Source organism: Pinus tabuliformis, chromosome 2_1 (genome assembly GCF_031772625.1).
Source record: "Pinus tabuliformis cultivar Carrire ecotype Pingquan chromosome 2_1, CPIR1, whole genome shotgun sequence".
Taxonomy (NCBI): domain Eukaryota; kingdom Viridiplantae; phylum Streptophyta; class Pinopsida; order Pinales; family Pinaceae; genus Pinus; species Pinus tabuliformis.
The window spans coordinates 364,726,218-364,751,192 of record NC_142299.1 but is presented as its reverse complement, the minus strand read 5'-3'; the positions used below and the strand labels follow the sequence as shown (position 1 = coordinate 364,751,192).

The following is a 24,975-nucleotide window of genomic DNA, read 5'->3' as shown; positions in this document are numbered from 1 at the left end:
TAACTAACACTAGTCCCTATTGTTTTTCCATGATACTGGAGTCTAGGTTAGAATCTTACAATCACTGATGCTACCAATCCAAGTATCACAACAAACTACTTTGCACAGCGGAACAATAAACAGTAGTAAATCAATACGTGCACAAATATAGACAACTTTTTACAAATTTTAACTACCCAACTTTGTCATATTAACAAATTGATAATACAACAGTCTAGGGCTCTCGTGCCAAGGATAATGGCCCTCCTACATCCACTGATACAAAGATATACAACTAGGACTTTGTGTCAACAACTATAACAACCAAACTGCACGAACAAGATACACTGACCGCCTAGCTGATGTAGTCGACTTCACAACTGCCTTGGTCATATCCTGAACACATCCGCCCGGTCCTTCGGCTTCTGATCTGCAACAACTCTAATTTTCCTCTATCAATGAACTAGCTCCATTAGGTCACTAAACTCAGCTCCAACTACTCTCTAGCTGACCGTTAGTCCTTCAATGCATCAACACATCGAAACGTTGTTCACAATTCGTTTGTGAACACCTCTCAACCGCCCATTGTTGCTCCTCGATGTTGAAAAATATGTAACTAGGTTCGATCTTCATAAATATGAAATGTACTTTTGATTCTTGTATATTGTAAAATGAAATAAAATTTATTATTATTATTTTTGGAGCATGGGTTTCATGCTCAGGGTCTTTTATTTGAGAGTTCAAGCACCCGTTGAGTGCTTCTAGGGTTTGTCCTAGGTCAAGGAGTCAAAGAGTCATTGTCATAAGTTGAAGACCCCATCAAGCACATTGTAACTTGCAAAGAAAATTATTTTTGTCATTAAAAGTATCAAAATACCCTTCAAGGCCAAGTCGACCTAGTAGCTGGGAAGTCGGCCTATTTTGATGAGCCACGTCCACCTTTAGAAGCCTATGTAAAGGAGGGAACTCAGCCTCCTTGGAAGACATTCATCAATCACTCATTCAAGTGAAGGAGGAAGATGAAGAAGGCAGCAAAGAAGGAAGAGGACGAAGAAGATTTGATTCTAGGCTAATTCTCTCTCACACATGCAAAAAGGAAGCTAGGGTTTGCTGCTTCAAGGTCAAAATTATCTATCTGCTAAAAGAGGATCAAAGTTGCTAGAAGGACTCAATAGGTCATCTTCTAGCCCTAGACAAGGAAGCAAGGCAAGCGAAGTTGTTGGGAGGCCTTGGAAGGCTAATTTCGCTCACACGTGTGGAAACATCAGTATTGTTGGGGGCCGAAAATTTCAGACCTGCAATAGCGGTCGAAATTTTGAAGCTTGGGGGTCGAAGTTGTGCTACTGGAAAAGATTTTACTAGGTTTGACTTGGACAAAGGAAGCACATCATCCAGAAGGGTTGGACTTGATCTTGGTCTTGGAGGGTATTGGTCTTGGTCTAGAGATCTTGGAATTCGTCAATTGAAGAATCTATAACAAGAGAAGAGATTTGCGGGTTTTCCTCTCAAGTGAAGAGGTTTTGGCCCTGGCTTGTAGCCTACATTTTGTGTTCTTGTGTACTATTGTTCTTGTTTTGGTAGTTGTTTGATGATCTATGAACATAAAAATAAGTGAATAAGCTAATAAGTAAGAAAAAGTAAAAAGACATCACAAGCAGTTATCATGAAAAGAGAAATCATCCTAACTATTGCCCTATAGATCTCTCAAAACTCAACTCCTTTGGGACCTCTTGCCAAACTAACAAGTCCTTAGTCCTTCAAGGACACAACTCTCAAGGACTTTCTTCCCACTAATGTGTTCCTATGTTGCCCGATGAAGACACACTTAGGGCACAGAGGGATGCCACCTATCATTCAAGATGTCCTTCTCCCACAATGAACTTGGGCTGATGTGATTTGTTCCCTTGCCATCCTTTCTTCATCCTTCAAGTATCAATCCTGAGTTCCCCTAAATTTGCCTCTTCTAGTAGCTCATTTGTACTTCAATGACCTGCACTTACGGCTTGCATGCCACTACAACCCTCCCAACAACTGTTCTTTTGGAGCATGCCACCAATTGTCCTAAACTAGGACCTCCTATCCTCTAGCAACAAAATCAATCCATGGAGAAGCATACATCTAAATTGGGGACTCTTCTTCCTACCTTCAAGCTCGACTCCTTTGCTACAACAGATTTGAAGTGTTTGGGTCTAGTTAAGACATTAAACCTGCTCTTAACCAACCTTAAACAAGCCCAAACACTTCGTTGTCCCTTGTTAGTTATCCTTCCCTTCGTTGCTACATAAGTCACTTCAAGATGTTGTTCCAACACTCTTTTAACCATACACCAGCCCTAATCTAGGGCTTGGTCCTACTTGTAGCTTTTCTAAAGATCTCAACCTTGTTGCTAATAAGGTGAAACACATGCAAAAAATTCTCTAGAATATCCCTCAACACTTACAGCCAGCCTTCTGCCCCACTTCAGACCTACACAATACACAAATAGACCCTAAAACTAGTCCTCATTGTCCTCAGCGACAACTTTCAAACTTCAGATGTTCTCCAACTAATTCATTGCTCTTGGATCTATCAACCACTGTCCAATCCTTCACTTGTCCTCCTAGAAGATGTCCTCCTAACTCTCCAAACTGCCTTGAATCTGAGCAAGACTACTGTGAGGGACTCAACTATTAGTTTTTGTAGCATCAGATGTGCTCTAGCCACAAAATTTTGTGGAGAGGCTAGAATACTTGAGATATCCAAAACCCGGAAATCGTTTTTGGAAATTCCACCTAGAAATGACTTAATTAGATTATTAGCCGGTTTTTAAATATTTCCTAAGTCTAAACTTAGGGAATATGGCTAATTAATCATAATTAATTAAGTTATGGTGTGAATCTTCTATAAACTCATACAAATCAACTTCTAGTTAATCCTAGCCATAGATTAAGATCTAATCTTGGTCGTTGAAGTCTCAACAAAGGGTTATAAGAAGAAAGTCGATGGGGCTTGGAGAATATGCTTGCAGAGTTCGATTTTGCTGAGAATCAATTTTCAAAGTAGCAGTTATGTGTTGCTGGAAGTGATTCAGTGAGGTCAAAACAGTGAGAGAGGGGCAGAGATAGTGAGGCCGGAGGAAGTTTTTCTAGTTCCAGTGAGTACATTGCAGAGAGGCAGTGATTGCCCCATAGAGGCAACGCAGAGCCTTCTTGGGGAGATTTTCGTTTTACTGGGGAAATGTCGAGATTCTGAGCCAGAAGTTGGGCAAAGGGTCCGGAGGCAAAGATTATCAGCTTCCCAGTTAGCAGCTGATGAGACAATGAGAGGAGACACAATTCCGAGCTTGTGGGGCACAGTGACTGCGCAGAGGGAGAAAGGAGCAGCTCAATTCCAACTAAGGTTATTATTGCCAGTTATTTCTCTGTTTGGATTGCTAGTTTAAGCATCCATAATTTGTACTCAAATTTTCACTACGGCATAATATTAAAACCCTCCGTTGTTGCACCAGTTTTCCCGAGTTAGGATTTCTAGGGACTTAGTCCAAAAATAACAGTGTATTTTGTGTGTGTGCATTTGTTTCTTCCTGCGTTTTTATTTCTTCCACAGTATTTGTTTTGTGAAGGTTGCAGTATTTGTTTTGATATTTGTCGTAGCACACAACAAATAATTTGTTTAATTAAATCAACAAATAGAAGAAATAACATCAGTTGTTGCAATAGGGTTCGAGGTTAGCCGAATTTTCACATGGTATCAGAGCGCAGATTGTAAGTCAGAGAGCTCAGGAGCGGAGAAAGAAGAAGAAGGACCTGTCAAAGGTCAAGTGCTTCAGATGTGGTTAGCTTGGCCACTACAGCACCCAGTGTCCTCTCAGCAAGAAAGACAAGGAGGAGAAGCATCATATTGATCACCTAGGTGACAGATGCGTCATATTGATCACAGTGGATTCAGTATTTAGGATGCTTCACAGTTGCAGTTGTTGCATTTACAGCAACAACATATGGAGAGGGAGTTGCAGTGCAGATGCGGTGTTGTCAGCGGTACAGCAGAGTCAGCAACAACACAGATGCAGCACATATCAGAGTTACGCAGTGGTTGGTGGGCAGCAACAGCCAAACATCAGCAGCGTGACAGGGGATGATGCAGAGACAGGGTGTTGCTACAAGGGGCAGCAGTGCTAGAACACATTCCTCGCTAAGAGGGAGTGTTAGTTTTTGTAGGATCAGATGTGTTCTAGCCACGAAATTTTGTGGAGAGGCTAAAATACATGAGATCTCCAAAACCCATAAATCGTTTCTGGAAATTCCAACTAGAAATGACTTAATTAAATTATTAGTCAATTTTTAAATATTTCCTAAGTCAAAACTTAGGAAATATGACTAATTAATCAGAATTAATTAAGTTATCGTGTGAATCTTATAGAAACTCACATGGATCGACTTCTAGTTAATCCTAGCCATAGATTAAGATCTAATCTTGGTCGTTGAAGTCTCAACAGAGGGTTATAAGAAGAAAGTTTGTGGGGCTTGGAGAATACACTTGCAGAGTTCGATTTTGCTAAGAAATTGATTTCCAGAGTAGCAGTTGTGTGTTGTCGGAAGTGATTCAGTGAGGTCGAGGCAATGAGAGAGGGGCAGAGATAGTGAGGCCGAAAGAAGCTTTTCCAGTTCCGGTGAGTAGAGGCAGTGCAGAGCCCTCTTGGGGACATTTCCGTTTTGCTAGGGAGAAGTCGAGATTTTGGGCCAGAAGTTAGGCAGAGGGTCCAAAGGCAAAGAGTATCAGTTTCCCAAACAGCAGTTGACGAGACAGTGAGAAAAGACACAGTTTCGAGCTTGTGGGACGCAGTAACTGCGTCGCAGAGGGAGCAAGGAGCAGCTCAATTCAAGCTGAGGCCAGTGTGGGATCGCCTCTGGAGTGAGAAAGTTTTCTCACTAGTTATTATTACTAGTTATTTCTCTGTTTGGATTGCTAGTTTAAGCATCCATAGTTTGTACTCAGATTTTCACTACTGCATAGTATTAAAACCCTTAGTTGTTGCACCGATTTTCCCGAGTTGGGTTTTTCTGGTGACTTAGTCCAAAAATAACGGTGTATTTTGTGTGTGTGCATATGTTTCTTCCTATGTTTTTATTTCTTCCGCAGTATTTGTTTTGTGAAGGTTGCAGTGTATTTGTCTCAATATTTGTCATAGCACACAGCAAAAAAATTGTTTAATTAAATTAACAAATAGAAGAAATAACATCAGTTGCTGCAATAGGATTCGGGGCTAGCCGAATTTTCACATCGACCCCATCTAGGGCAATCTGAGGCAACCTAAAACACCTTCTCGCCCACTCCAACAGATCTGATCCATTTGTTGTTGCTTCAAACGTATACAGCCTAGTCCTGGCTTTCAAGTAAGCTTCTCGACCCTCCAAAAACCCTTGTTCCGACCACCTGTAGCACTTCAATAATACTCGGTCTGGAGAAGAAGATATGATGCTATTTTGTGCCCAAATTTGTCCTCCCAGTCTCGGCCTTACCTCCTCCTCCCTGCGTTACCCAAAACATATCCAAGTCAGTCATAAGAATACCCTATTCTTCCCTTCGCTTGGTCATCTAGGGCAATGACTCCCTAAGGTGTGCTCGACCTTCTATTTCAGACTTCACCTGAGAGATAAGTGACTTGATTGGATGAGGAATGAGGCTCCTCATTCCCTTTTATTACTTTCCTTGGGGTGTCATCTAATTCATCAATAAGGTCACTTATGCTAAGGTCAATTTGAATTTTATGACCGTTCACCCACACAATCCCATAAAAATTAATAACTCAACTTCTAGACCTCACATTGAGTGATTTTCGCTACCCTTGCTCCTCTAGGAGTCCTCTAACACTTCCAGGCATCAAATCACTCCACCTCCTCATGGTTTTGTCCCCACATCATTCGGTGAAAAACCCCACACTTGGGTTCTAAGCCCACAAAACCATTTTGTGTGCCCATTCCTCCAAAACCCTCTAGCCTAGGGTTTGGAGTATCTCCCAAGCTACAAATCTCAACACTACCTCAACACTACCTCTTAGCGAGGGAGGTACTTCCAACACTAGGAAGTCTCCATCAACATCATCACCGACAACAAGTGCCCATCAGGCATCCATCATTGCAGCATACTCTATAGAATGAACCCTACAATCTCGATATTGCCTCTGCCTGATCTCATCTGAACCGAAAGACCTCAACATCATACCTCAACACTTCCATAGGGTTGCTCCCTCTGAGTCTACACGATCTCCACTAGCTCAACCTATCACTAATCTCGTGTCCTACAAGGTCAGTCTAAGTTGCAGTTGAACATGGGCCATCATCACCGCAACCCAGTCCTGCAAGCACTCATCCTCCTGGATCAAACACAACACGTGCACATCCCTTCAATATTAGATATGCGACATCACGATCCAATGAAGAAACTACCCTACCAATATGTAATTCATCACATGAACCAATCTCGTCCATGCCAAAGCAATCCTAGAGTTGTCCCAACGATCCATGGCAAATCATAGGAAGTCCATGATCAGCAACTTGCCCTACAACAAACTGTTGTTCACCAGGCTCACCATCAATCCACCAGAACTCCCAACCAATCTTGTTGCCAAGCCAGTCAAGACCACATCTCCATGTCTTTAACTGAACCCTCTGCTCCATGATCTAGACAATCCCAGCTCCCTCTAAGTCGCTTTGGTGTGCACACTTTGATTCATTGACCCTTCAAAGTAGCTTTGATACCATATGTTGTTTTTCCATGATACTGGAGTCTAGGTTAGAATCTTTCAATCATTAACGCTACCAATCCAAGTATCACAAGAACCTACTTTGCACAAAAGAACAATAAATAGCAGTGAATCAACACATGCACAAATATAGACAACTTCTAACAAATTTTAATTGCCCAACTTCGTTATATTATCAAACTGCTAATACAACGGTCTAGGGCTCCCGTAACAAGGATAATGGCCCTCATACATCCACGTAACAAGAATCAGTCTTGGGCTCACCTAATTTTGCCTCTTCTAACAACTCATTTGTCCTTCAATGACCTGCACTTAGGGCTTGGAGAACGCCACTACAACCCTCCTGAACAACTATTCTTTTGGCTACTTCACCAACTGTCCTAAACTAGGACCTCCTATCCTCTAGCAACATGATCAATGCATGGAGAAGCACACCTTTGATTTGGGGACTCTTCTTCCTGCCTTCAAGCTTGGCTCCTGTGCTACAACAAATTTGAAGTGTTTGGTCTGGTTAGGATACTATACCAACTCTTAACCAACCTCAAACAAGCCCAAACACTTTGTTGTCCTAGTTATCCTCCCCTTTTTCATTGCTACATATGTCACTTCAAGATTTTGTTCCAACCCTCTTTTGACCACAGACCAACCCTAATCTACAGCTTGGTCCTACCTATAGCTTTTTTTGAAAATCTCAGCCTTGTTGCTTATTAGGTGAAATACTTGCACATAATTCTCTAGAATAGCCCTCAACACTTATGGCCAACCTTCTACTCCACTTCAAACTTGCACAATACACAAATAGTCCCTAAAACCAGTCCTCAATCACTTCGACTTTGTCCTCAGCAACAACTTTCAAACTTCAGATGCTCTCCAACTGATTCGTTGATCTTGGACTTATCAACCATTGTCCAATCCTTCACTTATCCTCCTAGAAGATGTCCTTCCAGCTCTCCAAACTTCCTTGGAAAGTTGGATCTGAGCAAGACTATTGTGAGGGACTCGGCCCTATCTAGGGCAATTTGAGGCAAAACCTAAAACACCTTCTAGCCCACTCCAACAAACCTAATCCATTTGTTGTTGCTTCAGATGCATACGGCCTAGTCCTAGCTCCCAAGTAGGTTACTCGGCCCTACAAAAACCTATGTTCCAACCATCTGTAGCACTTCAGTAATACTCGGTTTGGAGGAGAAGATACGTTGTTGTTTTGTGCCCAGATCTGTCCTCCCAATCTCGGGCCTTACCTCCTTCCTGTGCTACCCAAAACAGATCCAAGACAGTCATAAGAATCCCCTATTCTTCCCTTCGCTTGGTCATCTAGGGCAGCGGCTCCCTATGGTGCGCTCAACCTTCTATTTCAAACTTCACATGAGAGATAAGTGACTTGATTGGACGAGGAAAGACACTCCTCCTCATTCTTTTTTATACCTTTACTTGGGGTGTCATCTAATCCATCAAGAAGGTCATTTATCTTGAATTTTGCGACCATTCACCCACACAATCACATAAAAATTAATATCTCAACTTCTAGACCTCGAATTTGAGTGATTTTCACTACCCTTGCTAATCTAGGGACCCTCTAACACCTCCAGGCATCAAATCACTCAACCTCCTCATGGTTGTCCCCACATCATTTTGGGTGCAAAACCCCATACTTGGGTCCTAAGCCCACAAAACCATTTTGTGTGCCCATTCCTCCAAAACCCTCTGGCCTAGGGTTTGGGTGACCTCCCAAGCTACAAATCTCAACAATCCCATATTAAAGATCCCCTCGGATATACCCACAGGTTGTCCCAGTAACCTATATGACTGCCCCTATCTTATGCCAAGCACTATAGTTGCATCCAAGGTCGCCCGCACTTGTCCATCCCAAAACAAAACTCTAGCATCCTCCAAGGCTAATACTGAGAGCATGTGTACCATCAACCCCAGAACAAACATCTTTGTCACCTCCAAAAATCCTCCTAACTCTAGATGGAATCTGACACATCCAACCCCCTTTACCGCATGTGTGGTGCTAGCTCCACAGCTCACATGGCCATCTGAGTCTATCTCTAAAACACTGCAGAACAATGACCTCATCCCTGTCATTTGACTAGACACTCTATTGTCCACTAGCCATTACCCACTATCCTCATACACAACAGTACTATTGTCAAGAACACAGGCAACTAAAGAAAATTCCTTCTTGAATTTCTTCATAAAGTCATCAACCTCAGTTAATGTTGATGCAGCCACCTGATCCTCCTCCTTACATGGACACTCGCTCGCATAGTGACCAGTCTTGTGACACACGATGCACTTCACTTCGCTCATGTCATTCACACAAAAGAAAATCCCCCACTTACATTTACTTTACCTTTGCCCTTTCCAACAAGAGCAAAATTCTCATTATCATCCTTTCCATCATGTTGGCACACAGTTTTGGAATGTCTCCTTGTCTCCTCCTATACAAAATCATCCCACAACCTATCTTAAGTTCCAATTGAGCAAATTTTCCCGTACAACAATCCCATCAATGAAGGCATCCCACTTCGAAGAAAAGCCACTCAAGGTTGATTTGACCAACTCTTCATTGTCAATAGTTTCCCCCACTACTTCCAAAGCATCTCTAATTTGAGTGATCCTGGTCAGGTATGATGCAACTATGTCAATTTCAGACATCTTGGTGTTTCTCAGTTTCTCCTTCAACACCATCTTCCTCATTTGGTTTGAACTTTGGTACAACTTGGTTAGGGATGCCCACATCTCATAAGCGTACTTCTTCCCCGTGACATGAGATAGAACATGGTCTATAATGGAGGCTGGTATTATTATCTTGGCCTTCATGTTTTTCTTATTAAACTCGGCCAACTAAGTAAGATCTGCAGGAATTGGGACAGTCTTCTCCACAATGTCTCACAACTCCTACTCCTCAAATAACAAAACAATTTGCTCCTTCCACAAGCTGAAATTTCCTGCCCCATCCAACATGTCTTCGTAGTAGCTGTCCTTGTCAAACTAACCAATAGTTAAATTTTCACCTTCGACATGTTGCCTAGGCCTGCTACCTGAGCTTGAGCCTACTGCCCAGACACTTCAGGAGTATAGTCTAGTAGCAATTTTTTTTTAAATCGGGCCCCCTGTTTTATTTCCACCTTTTATTAATCATATTTTTTTCTTTTTCACGACTCAAAAAAAATGCCTATAAAAGAAAATTCATCTCCCAAAAAAAATCTCATCACTTTTAAAATTTATGGTTTGTATGATCCTAGCTAACCTAGCTTTTGCAATCCGACACGAACCTAACACTTGTAATTTTGAGATTGATTCAAAGTTTCTGCTTTGATACCAAGTTCGAATTTCCCGAAACCAACACCCAGTAATCGGCTCCCAACAATTATTAACTGAACGAATACATGGTAAGTTCCTAACCAAAAATATCTAGCGGAAGCAAAATTACTCGATCTGAATCTCACTCATAAACATATTTTTTCCCAACCAATAGTTCTCCATTAATAAATTAATCACGGAACTTAATTGTGCTTTTGTCCTGGGATAATGGCACAACTGAGAAAATTCAAAATGATTACTAGCTTCATTGCACTCTCTTAGACGTAGCACACGTTCACTGAGAATCCTCTCTCAATCTTGTGTTGTTGTTGTTGTCTCTTAGCTCCTCACTTAGAATTAATTTATGACTTTCCTGAGCTATGAATAACAACCAAAATTAGCTCATCAAGTTAACTACAGATAAGTGACTTTACTTTAGTTGACTATCATATATTTAGCTTCTCTACTTTAACTCAAGTATAAGTCATAAATTTAACTTGTTTTATATACACATCTCATGCATGTCACACGCAACACATTCGCATGCATGCAACTCATTTGCACACTTTGCATGTCGCATGCATGCAATTCATTTGCACACTTTGCATGTCGCATGCAAACTCCTAAAGAGACAAATTAAGGTCCTTCTAGTCAAGACACAAGACTACAAGTACCTTCCAAGCTACAAAGCTCAACATAAACCTCTTGGCACTGAACATCTCGGGTTAAGATGGACCAATACTACTATATTTTTCACTTTTAGCATCAATGCTGGTTTTTAATTTTATTTTCTATTCATGGCTAAATTTGTTTTCAATTATGGGTTAAGGTGAACATATGCTATAGTTTGTTTTTATTTCCGTTTACAGCAATATTTGCTTTTATTTGTATTTTCTTTAGAGCTTTAATTTGCTTTTAATTCTATTTTCAATTTGTTTGCAATTCTATATATTGACACCAAACTTCTCTCACTGGGAATTTGGTTTCTGCCCAACAGTAAACTATTATAGTTTCTTTGCTTGCTTTATCAATTTAATTTAAAACAATTTTCTTTTAAGATGGGAGGCCCAAAACGAAAAAGAGAATAATCCGACACCAAACCATGGCTTGGAAATCAGACACCAGGTCACCAGGTCACACGTTACGAATGAGAACTGATTAGTGGTGCTCTGTGGGGCTGTTGAGCGAGAAGGATTAACATACAAATAGAAGTACAGTTGTAGTATAACATTCCCACCTTCGAAACGAGAAATAAATTATTACCTGCAGTTATCCAGATTCATCTTCTTTTTGGCCAGCATGTCCTTCAGCCGGCCTGGCGTCGCTATAACAATGTGCACACCCCTCTTGACAACTTCTAGCTGAGATCTCATATCTATGCCTCCGATGCAGAGCATCGGCCGCAGTTCCGGATACCCCCGCTCCTGCAAGACGGCCACAAACTCCTCCACAACCTCGAATGTCTGCCTCGCAAGCTCGCGAGACGGGCAAATCACCAATCCAAAGGGCCCTTCGCCAGGAATTATTGGCATAGACACCTCTTCCTGTAAAGCAACCAAAATCAGAGGCAGGACGAAGACCAGAGTTTTCCCCGAGCCAGTAAACGCGATGCCTATCATATCTCTGCCTGAAAGTACCACAGGAAGCCCCTGCACCTGCACAGGAGTTGGCTGAACAATTCCTTTGGCTTTAAGCTTCTTCAAAATCGGTTCCGGAAGCCTCATATCCTTGAAATTCTTAATAGGAGGAGGAATAGAATCACCGTCGACAAGGATATGCCACTGTTTTCGTACCGCCTCGCATTCCTTCTCGGTCATATGGCGTATGGCAGTGGGAGGTTTCCAACCAGTTACAATTGGATCGTGATACTCAATTCCCTTGGCCAATTCCCACACAGACATCAAAGTCTTCCTATCAGAGAGACGCTCAATCATATCTTTTTCCTGCTGTACGATCTGCTCCATGGGACTGATTTCTGGTAAATCTTTCTTCAGCTGAGAAGCCTTTACGAGCAGGCTAGGTTTTGACTCTGTTAAAGCCGCAGCTTGATCGGCGTCCTGTAACAGAGAACCATTGCCCTTTCTCTGTAGAATCTTTTGGGCTTCCATCATTCTTCGCTTCTTAATGGGGATGTACTCTGCGTAATCGTCTTCTTCTTCGGCGTTTTCTGGAAGGTTTTCGCGAACTTCATTTCCAGCGCCGTCGAACTTCACAGGAAAAGGAAACATCAGAGTGCGTTAAGTATTAGGGCTTGACAAAAAACACAAAGCACAAAACCCTCATTTAAAGACCTGCGCACTTCAATTTCAAATAAAATTCTGTAAAACAGCATCTCAAAGAAAGATCAGTGAATTCAGTCTCAAATAAATATCGGTAAACTTCGGTATTCTTAAAGCAAACATAAATATACATACCTGGTAACTGCCGCCATGAAAATCACTCTCGTCAATGGCCGCCTGGTGTGCCGGCGGGGAGGTTAGAGCATCTTGCCCACTCATTTTGACACACACTAAGCCGATGAGGCCGAACTCGAACTTAAACTCGAAACCTCCCGTGGAGCAGCGGATCAGACTGCAGTTCAAACTTTTTAGGCAAATTTCTTAGGGCGTTTACGTATTTATCTATCAGCGACCAGCAGAGACCAACACAATTTCTCGTGAGAGTTTCGCAGAGTTTGTCCTCGTTTTGGTACACTGACTAAACGGCAGTTAATAGATCCTAGTTGGCACCGTTAATATAATTATTTAGTTTTCTTTTTAATTACGATTGTATCATGGTAGTGGTTCATTTTAAACCCTTGCAAATTTGCTTTAAACTTATGAATTTGGGGTGTTTTATAGGTTTTTGATGGTGATAATTTATTTCCAACATCAAAAACATAATTGTGATATTTTTTGAAAAAAAAATTATGCAATGACCACATGCCACTTTGACCATCCATACACCATGCTCATTTTAAATAACATTATATATAACATGGTTATAAATTTTATTAATATTCGGCAATACAATTTCAAAAAATTTTGTTATTTAAAATACATTTTTGAATGTATAAATTAATTCAACACCCTAAAAAAAACCCTTGGGGCACTCAAATTGTGCAAATTAAACAATTTAAATTCAAATTTTTAAAAATCTCTCTAGATTTTGATCAAAATTAACCAAAAACATTGGTTGTAGAAAAAGTAATTTCACCTATAAATTAGATTATGCCTTACTTGACATACATGATGAAAATGGCACAAGTACAATATGGAGTAACATATAGAAGAAAGAAAGAAAGAAATTATTTTAACGTCCACCAGGCTAAAAATAGCCTATGGGACAGAGTGCTTCTTCATCTACTTGATGTATTCGGCCCTAATGTAAAGCTTCAAAATAAATGCTCCCAGCTTCTCGACAAAACTATTTTAGTCTTATGGACTATTTTAGTCTTATTGTTGTGTGTGTGGTGGTTTGGTCTCTATAAGTCTTGTGAGCCATTTCAGGACTGACTATATATACCTTGTGGTTGTGATTTAATGGTTGTGTGTGATGGTTTCTTCTTTATAAGTCTTGCGGTCCATTTCAGGACTAACTATGTTTACCCGTCAAAATATTACCTGGTGCCATTTTTTCAAGCCAATCAAAATATTTTCCAACATTAAAAAAATTAATTAGACTATTTTATAATAGTTGATTTTGATAAATAAAAATTTGATTAAAATATATACAAATATAACTATTTTCCAACCTTAAATTTATAAAAATATATAATATAAAAGAATAATATGTGAAATTTTATATTATATTTTATTTGTAAATATTTATAAATTGTTTTGAATTTTATGGCATGGCATCTATACAAATATATGCTACAAAACACATATTTTAATGTTATTGTTAAAACACACATTGAAATTGTTATCACTTCTCCGGATCTCCAAGGCTGAGGAAGAGTCCAGTTAAGGTAACCACAGACCAACTTTTTGACTTGGTAGCTAGCCCTACCAAGACGGAGAGGGCTCTCTCCAAAGAATCACAGCCAAGAGGGCTGGATGGATTAGGGTTTTAGGCTAGTTATGATGTGCAGAGGTTGTTTGATTTGATTTTGTGGGGTTATTGTTGGATGAGGGTATTAGGTCAAAGAGGCTAGATCAGGGCAAATTAGATATGATCGCAGACACCCAAAGGGGCAAGGTAGGCAGGAGGCTTAACACTTAAAAGGTGATTTGGTGAGATGGTTTAAGACTGATGAGGAGTTAGGAAGAGCATATGAGATGTATTCTTCCTAAACTGAAGAAAAATGGACAAATTATGATAACTTTCCCAAAACAGAGTATGAGCAAACATGTATTTTGCCTATCAACTTGAAAATTACCATATAATAGTCATGAAATGGTTTATGAGCTTACAAAACATTCATATAAATGATAACAAAGAAGAAACAATGCTAAACATCCATACCACATGTATCCCAAAGAAACAACTACAACTCATCTATTAATACTGGCCAAAATCTGATACAATAGTGTCTTTGATCACTAGTACAACACCCAACTGAGTCCAACCTCTGAAAAGAGTGAAGAAAGGGAAGATATAGACATCAAAACAAACTCCTCCCAACCCAGGGGTCGAATCCATGAGAGGAGGAGCAGTTCCACCAAAATATGAATTGATAGCTAGAGTGTAGGGTGGTCAAAGTGACTCATCCCTAATTACATTGAAACTTATTCATTTGACTTGATGAAGTCTATTTACCTAATGTATTTACCCCTAGGTAATAGTAAAAGTCAAAAATTACATTTGCAATATCAGTTACATCAGTAAAAAGTTGATTTCCAAAGATGCAAATCAAATCTGGAGAAAAACAGTGAAAAATCAGGCAAATGGTCAAGTGCACCCTCATAGTGTCATGTGCGCCCTCCATCTTGCAAACTGCTTTTGACTGCCTTCCCGGTGTCCAAATTGAGCCCAGGATAGCTCATTGGAAAGCATGTCCTGTCTAGTTTCCAAATCTTCCTTCAATTTCCAAAATGGATGTGATCACTATCCACCATCAGCAATCAGATCTAAACTTTGTTGTACACCCAGGGGAAATGAATCTTTCATTCCCCGGCAACGGTGCCAATATGTTATCACTCCTCCGAATCTCCAAGGCCGAGGAAGAATCTAGTTGAAATAACCACATACCAACCTTTTGACTTGGTAGTTAGCCCTACCAAGCCAGAGAGGGCTCTCTCCAAAGAATCACAACCAAGAGCGCTAGATGGATTAGGGTTTTAGGCTAGGTATAAAGTGCAGAGAGTTTTGTTTGTTTGAAATTTGGTTGCTCAATTAGGATTAGGTCAAAGAAGCTAGGTTAGGGCAAATAAGATATGATTGCAGACATTCAAAGGGGAAATATAGGTAGATAGGCTAGCACATTAGGGTTTCTTGGGATGAGATGATTCAGACAAGTGAGGAGCTAGGAAAATCATGAAAGATGTATACTCCCTAAACTGAAGAAAAATGGACAAATCATGATAACTTTCCCAAAACATAGCATGAGCAAGCATGTATTCTGCCTATCAACTTGAGAATTGCCATATAACAAACATGAAATGGTTTATGAGCTCACAAAACATTCATACAAATGATAACAAAGAAGAAACAATGTTAAACATCCATACCACATGTATCCCAAAGAAATAGTTGCTACTCATCTATTAAAACTGGCCAAAATCAGATACAATAATGTCTTTGATCACTAGTACAACATCCAACTAAGTCCAACCTCTGAAAAGAGTGAAGAAAGGGAAGATATAGACATCAAAACAAGATCCTCCCAACCTCAGGGGTCGAATCCATGAGAGGAGGAGCAGTTCCACCAAAATCTGAACTGATAGCTAGAGTGTAGGGTGGTCAAAGTGACTCATCCCTAATTACATTAAAACTGATTCATTTGACTTGATGAAGTCTATTTACCTAATGTATTTACCCATAGGTAATAGTAAAAGACCAAAATTACATTTGCAATATCAATTACATCAGTAAAAAGTTGTTTTCCAAAGATGAAAATCAAATCTAGAGAATAACAATGAAAAATCAAGCAAATGGTCAAGTGCGCTATCTTTCTGTCAAGTGCGCCCTCACAGTGTCATGTGCACCCTCCATCTTGCATACTGCTTTTGACTGTCTTCCCGGTGTCCAAATTGAGCCCAGGATAGCTCATTGGAAAGCTTGTCCTGTCTAGTTTCCAAATATTCCTTCAGTTTCAAAAATGGGCCTGATTCGACCCTCCAAAATTCATTCTCCCAAGACTAGTATGTCTATAGCGCCTCAGCCAAAAATGAGGCAGAAACATGATTTTTTGCTTGTGTTTTGCCCTTTTCACCTGCCAGTTTTGAAAACTAAGGCTAGAAACATGGTTTTCTTAGATGTATTTGTCATTATGCATCTAGTGGTGGTATCCATTTCTTCAAAAAGTTCGCAATGCCTAGGGTGCTGCTCGTTTGACCATGCTGTTGATATAAAATTGCCTTAAAAAACACAAAAAAGACAATATTTACAAAAATGAGCCAATAGGTTTCAAAATTGGTCAAGGAGTTGATGTTTGGTGTGGCTAGGCTTGGAGTGAAGCCTCTGCAAGTATATCAAGCTTCTTATTCTCTTCTTGGTGAGTTAGGGCTTCAATTTTTGCTTTTGCAGCCTTGAGCTTTGCCCTTGCATTTCTTTCTCTATTGGCATAGTGTTTTTCAATCTTCCTCTGAATGTCATTTTGCTGATTAGACTTGTTTAGGAGCTTCTCTAAATGCTAGTTGACCTTGTCAAGCCAATGTTCCCGGTTCTCATTAGTCAAGATGGCAAATTACTCATTCCATGTGAGCTCATTTGCAAGCTCAACCTCCTTTTGTTTCTCTAGTTCTAGAGCTCTTTTCAAACCTTTAGTTCTAGTCCTGCCTCTTGGTGCTTGTTCGTCTTGCTCTTCAAGCAAACCATGCTTCTCAAGTGTCTCTTCTAACAAAACCTTGGCATTTTCTGCCTCACTGTATGGTCTGTTTTCTTCTTCTGGCACGATGTTTTAATGTCAAAAACCTAGGGAGGTATAATGTTGGTGGAATGTGGTTTTTAGGAGTAAGGAGTGGGAAAGGGAAATTGAAGGAGATGGGTTTAGGGATTTATGAAATGGGGGAGGGGACATGTAGCAGTAATATGATTGAATTTTAGGATAGGGAAATTGTTTACAGGTTAGGGGTTGGGAGCCTAGGTAGTTGTAGAACCTAGGGCTTAGGGATAAAGGGTTTAGAGTATTGGGATAAAGGGTTTAGGGAAAGGGAATTGTAATGAGGGAAGAGTATGAAAGTGTAGGGGAGTTAAATTTTGGGAATTGAGAGTGAAATGGTGGTTTTGAGGAAGATACTAGGGTTTTGATATGAGAAAAACACCAAAATTTTAAATAAACTTTCAAAACACCTTAAGAAATGACTGTAGGAGGAGAAAAATTCTATTTTTGTCTATCTCTCACTTTCTGGAGGTTTGGAGGCGATTTGGTGAAGTTTGGAGGCGATTTTGGCTTTCTTGGACAAGTGAGCAGCGCCAGAAGGAAGTGTGCAACGCCAATGCGTAGCGCCAGAAGGAAGTGTGCAACGCCAATGCGTAGCGCTAGAAAGAAGTGTGCAACGCCAGTGCGTAGCGCCAGAAGGAAGTGCGCAGCGTCGACTTCAAATCAACTTTTGAGTGCCTTCCCGAAGTCCAAATTCAACCCATGATAGTTCGTTGGAAATATCTCTCTCTTGGATACACAATGGACCTATCAATCACTGAAAATGATTAATTATAGCCCCTCAAAAATCAATTCTCCCAAGACTGGTCAAAAAGTGGAGAATGGGGGTGCAAAAATGAAGTGTGCTCTTGCAAGAAACTTTTGGAGATCTCACTCAGCTCCAAATTGAGCTCATGATAGCTAATTGGAAATATATTTCTATATATTTATTATTTGACTTATCAATCAATTCATGTGGACATTCCATGTAGGAGAAAAATTGATTTTCCCAAGGTCACTCCAGAAATGCAACAACTCTCTTGTAGCAACTGTATTTTTTACATTTCTCCCAAACCATAACACCTGTGTAAAAAATGAAGGAGGTTTTTGTTCCTTGACCTATGATGGACAAACACCTCTCTCACTTTTGTAAAATTCATTTCTGTTTAGTCAGAAACATACTTTGAAGCAAAATTGGCCTTATGCAGTGAAATGGTGTTTTATTGGAGCTTGGAAAATGAAACCTAGTGACCTAATGGGACCTTGAATGACTAGACTCCATGTTGACTTGACTGACATAAAGACACAATGAAATGAGCTTTTATGATTGATGTATGCTCCGTAAGACATGAAGGTGGGCCAACAAGTATTGATTTTTGAGGGAGAGTGAGGTTTTTTTTACTAGGGCTACCATCAATGAGTAAATTTTGAATGAGGACCTATGTGGAATGACAAAAATTTATGAGTGCGACCCTAATATGAATATCAAAAGAGGATTTTTGATCACTGATGCCAGTATACAAATACTGACACTAAGAGAAATCATTAGTTTATTATTGTCAAATCACACAAAGAGCAAATCATCCACCTTCATTAAAGGAGCATTCTTTATTACTAATACTTGCAAGTGAACTTTTTTTATGAAAATAAGATACATTAAGGAACATTAATACTATGTCACATGGAGGAAAATGGCTCTGAAACCGCGCTCCGCAGAAGACCGCGACGGTTTCGGTTGAAGACATCTCAGCACGGCCGCAGGACCACAGGGAACGGTAGTTCTGTCGGGCGTTAGGGTTTTTTTGGAACAGGCGACAGCACGACGGCGACGGGAGCAGTTATGAACTCGGACGGCATGGAGGACTTTCCGGTAACGGACCTCGTGGACTATTCCGAGGATCCGCTATCTGGACAGTCAGTGTTCACCGAACCCATTTTCACATCTTCGGTTTTCGCATCTAATCCTGCAAATGACCTTCTGACTAGGGTTAACCTGACGTCTATTGCCTCGCCGGATCAGGATCTCGAGGCTCCGCCGTTATCTCCCGGGACCGCCTTCTTGCTCGCATCTTCATACCCCGAGGCTCTGACTCTCGAAGATATCCCTCCCACACCGATTGTTTTACCTTCCTCGCTCTCGGAACCTAGGGTTCATGTGCCCCCGCAGTCGAACCCGGCTACCCCCTCCGCGTCAAAAGGGCCCAAGCCCTCAGGATGTTTCGGTACTCCCGTGGTAAATTCATGTGCTCCAGGGCCTTCCTCGGCAGGCAATTCAAACCCTCTTTCAGATCATCCATCCGCCCCGAGAACAAAGAAGCAGAAGGCAAGATGCGTTAGGGCTATCAGGAAGGAAACCACAGTCACTTTCGGGAATTCGACAAGTTTCGAGGAAACTATGGCGCTCGCTTGCACCGTCTTGGTGGGTCACGTGCGAGGACGCACATTCTCGGCGGACCGCTTGCTTCGATGGGTTAAGGAAATCTGGGGCTCCCTTCTCCCTCAGCTCCCTGAGGTTGAGGTACTCCCCCGGGGATGGTTCACCCTCCAATTCGCTAAGGAAGATCATACGAACATTGTACTTGAGAACTATTGGCACATTGAGACAGCTCCCGTACTCTTGAAGCGATGGACCCCTTTATTTGATCCTGAAAGGGAGTAGATCGCTGCTGGACCTCTGTGGGTAAGGTTACCTGGACTCCCCCGGCAATATTGGAATGAGGAGGCCTTCATCAAAATTGGAAACGCTCTGGGGACATACTTGGATCACGATCGCTCTTATGTAGATTCTCGGAGAAGAACCATGGCGCGCATCCTGGTACATCTTGACACCAAGGAAGGATTAGAGGAGGACATCACCCTGCAATGGGGAAGGCACAAGCGCATTCAGATACTGGATTATGAGGGTGTTCCATTTCGGTGCAACCGGTGTCACCAGGTAGGGCATCTCTATAAGGATTTCCCTCTCAATAAACGCGAGAACAGCCCTCCTAAATATACTCCTATCGTTCCTCGAAGAACTGCGCCTTAGATCTCCCCGCCTCAGATGGTTACATCAACTCCACATGGAGCGCTTCATCATCCTCCGTCTACTACTGAGGGCACATCCACTCCTCCCATGACAAGGACAAGGGCAGCAGCTGCAGCAATTCAGAAATCGGGTACTGATCTATCTCCTTCATCTCATACTCTTTCCCTATCATTTGATTGCATTAATTCTATCTCTGTATCAAAGGCTCAGTGCTCTATCCCGCCGCCCCCTCCTTCTACTGCTACTATCCCTCCTTCCCTTATCCTTGATCATTCCTCGTCCCCATCTCGCCCTATTGTGCCTCTCCCTGAATCAAAACCGCCTCACCATTATTCTCTCCGGCCCCGACCCTCACAATCTGTCTCTGATGGTACCTCGGGGCTAAGCATTATTCCCCCTGATCCTGGTCACACCTCATCCAGGGGACGAAAATCAAATTTGAACAAAGCCATTCGGCGTGCTGGGGCTGAAGTTGCTTCGGGACGTCAATCCACCATTGTCGGGGCCCTTAGAGCTACAAACCCCCTACAGCGGGGTCCCCCATGAAGTGCCTATCCTTTAACTGCAGGGGTTTAGATAGCTCCCCCAAAAAACTAGCCCTAAAACGACTTTTTCAGGTCGAATTACCAGACATCATTTTCCTTCAAGAGACTTTGGGTTCTGCAGAATCTATATCTCTTGCCCTAAAATTGATTGCGCCAAAGTGGCAGTACATTGGGCTGGATGCTATGGGCCGTTCGGGTGGAATGGCCATTGGACTCAATCCTTACTCCATCAGACTGGACTCTTCATGGGGAGGGCCAGGATATTTGGGTGCTGACATTTTTTCCAAAGACCTTGGGCTGCCACTGCGTATCATCAACATCTATGGACCCTGTCAGCAGAGAGAAGGATTTTGGCGCACCCTCCTTGATCGATCATTGATGCAAGAGGAAAACCTGATCATTGGAGGAGACCTAAATTTCTCCTTGGGATATGGTGAATCATGGGGCTCATCGGCACAAGCAGACCCCATATCAGACTTCATGAGGAACCTGCTCGATCAACATGATCTCATCGACATCCCCATGAATCACCCTCTTCCCACATGGAGAAATCGAAGGATCGGGCCAGCAGCTTTGGCTCGTAGACTTGATCGTTTTTTGATCAAAGGACTGCTGCTTCGCCATCTCCATCATTATAAGCAGTGGGTGAGTACTGGGGGAATTTCGGATCACTCTCCCATCCTGATGGAAATTATGGGTCCTCACCCTAAACCAAAAGCCCCTTTCAAATTCAACCATCTATGGTTGCAGGACCCTGGTTTCTCTAAACTGGTCACGGACTTTTGGGCAGCACACCCTATTAGCAGGGAACCCTCTTTGGCTAGGGGTTTTGTCAAAAATCTGATGGAACTTAAACATATTGTGATTGAATGGGCAAAGATGAAAAAAGCCAAGGAAGATGAACTGCTCATCTCGATAGAAGCAGACATTCACACTCTGCTGGATGAACAAAACCTGGGCTTTATCTCTGTGGAAAGCAAACACAGGCTGGTCGAACTAGAGAAGCAGAAGCACAGTATACTCAAGCTCAGAGAGGAATCGATCAGGTTGAGAAGTAGAGCTACTTGGCTCAAGGCAGGGGATGAAAACTCCAGATTTTTTCATAATTTTGCAAATGGGAGGAGAGTGGCAAATACCATTTGGAACCTACCCTATCCTGATGGGGGTCTGGCAGACTCCTTCATCAAGCTATCCAGTCTAGGCACTTCCTATTTCAAGGGTATCTTCAAATGCCCTGAGGGAACCAACCTTGCTGAGATCATCCGCGTAGCATCCCATTTCCCGAGGTTTGTTAACAATGAAGACTTGGAGGATCTTAATGCACCGGTCACCATGAATGAATTGGAGCACACCATAAAATGGTTTCAGAAGGAAAAGAGTCCTGGCCCCGATGGATGGACCATTGAATTCTATCTGGCCTTTTATGACATCATTGGAGAAGACATCTTGAAGGTGGTGGAAGAGAGCAGAACCTCTGGTCAGATCTATCATGCTATTAATACCACCTTCATTGCTCTCATACCTAAATCAGACTCTCCATCATCCTTCGCTGATTTTCGTCCCATTTCGCTATGCAATGTTCTCTATAAGATCATATCCAAGATCATTGCAAATAGGATCAGACCCATTTTATCCAAACACATCGCTCCACAGCAATTCGCTTTCTTGGAAAATAGGCAGATTCATGAAGCCATTGGCTCTGCACAGGAAGCCATTCACTCTATTTGGACTAAGCACCTCAAGAGCATTCTTCTCAAAATTGATCTCTCTAAGGCTTTTGATAGAGTCAGCTGGCTTTACATCAAGATGATTCTCATCCATCTGGGCTTCCCGCATCAGCTTATCACTTGGATTATGGCATGCATTACTTCACCAACTTATAGTACTCTGATTAACGGCGCTGCATCCCATTTCTTCCACTCAGAGAGGGGACTCCGTCAGGGATGCCCCCTTTCCCCCCTCTTGTTCCTATTGGTAACAGAAGCGCTCAGTCGACTCATCATTTCTGCAAAAAGGGAGGGAACTATCCGAGGCTTAAAGATCTCAGAAGCATGTTTTCTAACACACCTTCTGTTCGTGGACGATGTCCTTATTCTCCTTGATGGAAGTATCCAGGACACCTCATCCTTCAACAGAATCCTTAAACTATTTACTCATGCCACGGGAATGGTGGTAAATCAGGAGAAGTCCTCCATCACTTTGGTAGGTACTTCTGTAGCTGAATCATATTCGGCTATGCAGGCTTTTCCATTTATCACTCAGCCTCTGGATCGAGGTCTTAAATACCTTGGATATTGGCTAAAGCCTACAAATCAAAAAATAGCTGACTGGGTGTGGCTTGTCACCAAGATTGAAAAGAAAATATCATGTTGGTACTTCAGATACCTCTCCAGAGCGGGAAGGTTAACTCTGATCAAATCAGTGCTGGAAGCGACCCCTGTATTTTGGATGGCATTAGCATGGATCCCCCGGAACATCCTCTCAAAGATTCAGAGACTATGCAACAAATACTTGTGGGCTGGAAAGGAAGAGAAGCGCACCTTTGCTTGGATCTCCTGGAGCAAGATTGCTCTCCCCAAGAAATGGGGGGGATGGGGATTAAAGGACCTGGCATCCTTTGCAAAAGCTCTTGCTGCAAAGATGGGTTGGGCGCTGCTGACTTCCCACAGTCTATGGACTGACATAGCATACCATAAGTACATCTGGCCTCTCGACATCATCGATTGGGCTAGACTTCCAAACTGGAACAGAACGGGCATCTCTTCCATATGGAAAGCCCTCCTACACTCCCTCCCCCTTCTCAGAAGCAATATCGTGTGGCGCATCAGAAGTGGAAACAGAGCTCGCATAGGTATGGACCCATGGAGTGGATGCGGAGGTAGACACAGGCTTCCACCGGATCTGATTGCCCTCCTAAACTCCCGTGGCATCAGGGTGCTTGCACAGATTGCTGATCCTGAGGGCTCTGACATACTACACCAGGCTTGGAAATCTGGCACTCAATTAGATATCCCGATCAGATGGCACGAACCCTGGAAAGAATATTGCGATGCCCTCTCTGAATCCCATATCAGAATTGTGGAAGGGCCGGATGAACTCATCTGGCAGATTGCTGATAGTGGGATTTACACTCCTCGTGAAGGATATAAACTCATCATTAACCACAGAAAGCCGGAAGTGCTAGACAGATGGTGGCACCAGATATGGAAGTTAACTGCATCGCCCAGATCCAAATTATTTTCTTGGTGTGTCCTCCGCAATCGCATTCCCACTGATGAATACCTCAAGCGTAGGGCAGTATCGGGACCCTCGCGTTGTGTGCTGTGCAAAGCAGACACAGAGACCACTGAACACTTATTCTTAAGATGCCCCATTGTTATACAAATATGGCATAATATCAAATTTCACATACAATACACGGGAGACTGGTCTGGTACAGACCTTATCTGCGCTTGGATAGATTGGGGGAACAAACACAGTGGCTCGAAAATTGTAAACCTCCCTATCATTGTTAACTGGTCTATTTGGAAGTCCAGAAATAGAATGATATTTGATGGATGGGAGGCTAGGTGGCCACTCGTTGAAGCTGGCATCATCACAGCATACAACGAATTACCAAATCCTCCTCCCACAAAACTGCGACGGCCGACCCCTCCTCCCAATATCGACATGGGCTCGCCATGGGCTTTTTTCGACGGGGCTGCAAACGAACATGGCTGCGGAGGGGGTATCATTTTACACATATCCTCGAGGCACTTCTTTCATATCAAAGTAGGATTGGGGGCTGGCACAAACAATTATTCTGAGCTCATTTCTCTCCGACATCTGTTACATTTTGCACTCAGTCACCAATGCACCAGCATCAACATATTTGGCGATTCTCAGATTGTTACAAACTGGGTCAATAGAGTCACCACATGTCACTCACACACTCTGAATGTATTGCTTGATGAAGTATTTATACTAAAGGATGCTTTTAACTTTTTTCACATCTCTCATATATACAGAGAACATAACCAGACTGCTGACAAGCTTTCCAAGGAGGCCGCGGTGATGGAGAATGGGTTATGGGAAATCACTGAATTTTTGGACCAGCAGGAGCAGAAATACTACCATCGGCCATATATAGACCCGACATATCCTACTGCGGGTCAACAGGCGACATAACATAACAATTTTTTGAGGATTTGACTGCACAACATGATATAATTTGAAATAGATTGAGGATTGCCAAAAATGGCACCAATTTTGCACAATTTTTGAAAATGTAACAGACAGATATACAGCACAGACATGCAAATTTTTTGTGAAAATGTACAGAACAGTTGGCATATGCTTCAAAGCATCTACATATGTAATCTTTCATATT

At 42.0% G+C, this 24,975-nt stretch overlaps 2 protein-coding genes across 5 annotated transcripts in view; one reads left to right on the top strand and one right to left on the bottom strand.

Moving 5' to 3' along the window:
- LOC149200378 (DEAD-box ATP-dependent RNA helicase 35-like) overlaps nt 1-12,731 on the bottom strand; it is a 38,973-nt gene extending 26,242 nt beyond the window's left edge. For all 4 annotated transcript variants that reach the window (XR_016253828.1, XR_016253829.1, XR_016253830.1 and 1 more), the window contains exons 1-2: nt 12,445-12,731; nt 11,294-12,237 (exon numbers count right to left, since the gene is read on the bottom strand). Coding sequence is in view for 1 of the 4 variants with exons in the window: in XM_089402705.1 (XP_089258831.1) it covers nt 11,294-12,237; nt 12,445-12,528 (1,028 nt within the window). In the remaining 3 variants the exon portion in view is untranslated. The remainder of the gene's footprint in view (nt 1-11,293; nt 12,238-12,444) is intronic.
- Nucleotides 12,732-20,603: 7,872 nt separating this feature from the next.
- On the top strand, nt 20,604-24,773 carry LOC149200377 (uncharacterized). Its single transcript, XM_089400929.1, has 2 exons — nt 20,604-22,083; nt 22,588-24,773. Exons 1-2 carry the CDS (start codon nt 20,604-20,606, stop codon nt 24,771-24,773), a joined length of 3,666 nt encoding a protein of 1,221 aa, XP_089257055.1.
- The last annotated feature ends 202 nt before the right edge of the window (nt 24,774-24,975 follow it).

Coding starts and splice junctions, on each gene's coding strand:
- LOC149200377 (XM_089400929.1), top strand. CDS start 20,604: ATGAAGTGCCTATCCTTTAACTGCAGGGGTTTAGATAGCTCCCCCAAA. Junction 22,084..22,587: donor GGAAGAGAGCAGAACCTCTG/GTCAGATCTATC, acceptor TATTGGTAACAG/AAGCGCTCAGTCGACTCATC.